The sequence below is a fragment of the Peromyscus maniculatus genome, chromosome 21 (genome assembly GCF_049852395.1).
Source record: "Peromyscus maniculatus bairdii isolate BWxNUB_F1_BW_parent chromosome 21, HU_Pman_BW_mat_3.1, whole genome shotgun sequence".
NCBI lineage: Eukaryota > Metazoa > Chordata > Mammalia > Rodentia > Cricetidae > Peromyscus > Peromyscus maniculatus.
The window spans coordinates 241130-242880 of NC_134872.1; the positions used below are offsets into that span (position 1 = coordinate 241130).

A 1751-nucleotide genomic window follows, 5' to 3' on the forward strand; every position below is an offset into this window, starting at 1 on the left:
TGAAAAATACAGAACAGAGATAGGAACCAAGAGAAAATAAGATAAATTGAGATGCACAAAAAAGCCAATAGGAAGTAAAAAATAGTGCATTGCATAGTCTGTCTATTCAGTAAATCCTGAGTCTTCAAAAACAAAAACACAGCATGTTTAATATTTAGCAAAGTGGTTTCATTAGAAAGTAAGTATATTTTACACAGTTTACCTTGAAGAGTTATAGATATAAAGCATCAATGATAAAAAGAATGAATGGTAAATATCAAATATTAAGCTACTCACTCAATCTACTATTTCTCCCCTAAGCATTACAGGCTAACTTCATATTCTTATATAAAAAGGAATCAAGCTTCCTGCTTGCTAGGATCTTCACAGACTTTTGAGCAACCACTTTTGTGTCATCTCTTGAAGAGGTGTTTGTCTCAGAAAAACATGACCACAGTTTGCAATGACAGCCATGGTGATTTCATCCTCCTTGGCTTCTCTGACAGGCCACATTTAGAGAAGGTACTTTTTGGGGTCATTTTGATCTTTTACTGTTTGACTCTTGCTGGAAATACAATCATAATTGTTGTATCCTTGAAGGACCCAAAACTCCAAGTCCCTATGTATTTCTTCCTTTGCAATCTTTCCTTATTAGATATTTGTTTCACCAGCAGCTGTGTTCCACAGATGTTGGTTAATTTGGGAAGTCCAAATAAGATTATTACCTATCATGGCTGTGCCACTCAGCTCTACATCTTTTTGTGGCTTGGTGCCACCGAATGTGTTCTTCTTGTTGTCATGGCTGTGGATCGCTATGTAGCAGTGTGTCATCCTCTGAGATACACAACTGTCATGCATCCCAAAGTCTGTCTGCAACTGGCTGTCCTTGCTTGGGGTGTTGGCCTGATTCAGTCTCTGATCCAGTCTTCTGCTACCCTCAGATTGCCCTTTTGCTCCCAGCGGGTGGTAGATGACATTGTGTGTGAAGTTCCAGCCCTGATTCAACTCTCCAGTGCAGATACTACCTACAATGAAGTCCAGATGTCCATAGCCAGTGTTATTCTCCTAGTGTTACCCTTGGTCATCATACTTTCCTCCTATGGTGCTATTGTAAAATCTGTGCTGAAGATAAAGTCAACTGAAGGGCAGAAAAAAGCATTTGGCACCTGTACTTCTCACATTCTTGTTGTCTTCCTCTTCTATGGTACTGTCACAGGTGTCTATCTTCAACCTAAGACTCACTATGCTCATGAACAGGACAAGTTTCTCACCCTTTTATACACTGTAATAACTCCAACTCTTAACCCCCTCATCTATACACTGAGGAACAAGGAGGTAAAAGGAGCAGTGATAAGACTGGGGTGGAGGACTTGGAGTTCCCACAGATAACTGAGGAAGCTAGCATATGCTTTTCTGTTTCTTGGCTTGAAAAGACAGAACAATCATAACTAAAATCATTGAGGTAGCCCTCTACCAAGTCAAGAATAGCTTCAGTTAATTTGAAGTGGTGTTAGCTTTATCCATCTGTTATTGATTAGACCCTCAATTTCTTCAAGGTTCTGATTCAGGTACAATATGATAGATAAAATATTTTAATAGTCATTTTCTTGAGAAATAAATACAATTGATTTGTGAGAAAAAACCAAAATACTTACAAAATAAAACACCAAGTAATATAGTTCATACCTTTCCAATCTTCCTATTTACTTCATATTGTACCTGGAGTTGAAACCAGCACATTCTGCAAATTAAGCAAACACTTTCTTTGAACT

The 1751-nt window shown here is 38.1% G+C and overlaps 1 protein-coding gene across 1 annotated transcript; it reads left to right on the forward strand.

Annotated features, from left to right (window-relative positions):
• The first annotated feature begins 321 nt into the window (after window positions 1-321).
• LOC102908954 (olfactory receptor 2H2-like) lies at window positions 322-1368 on the forward strand. The gene has a single exon (XM_006996855.2). The coding sequence runs from the start codon at window positions 427-429 to the stop codon at window positions 1366-1368; it is 942 nt and encodes a 313-aa protein (XP_006996917.1). The 5' UTR covers window positions 322-426.
• Window positions 1369-1751: the final 383 nt, after the last annotated feature.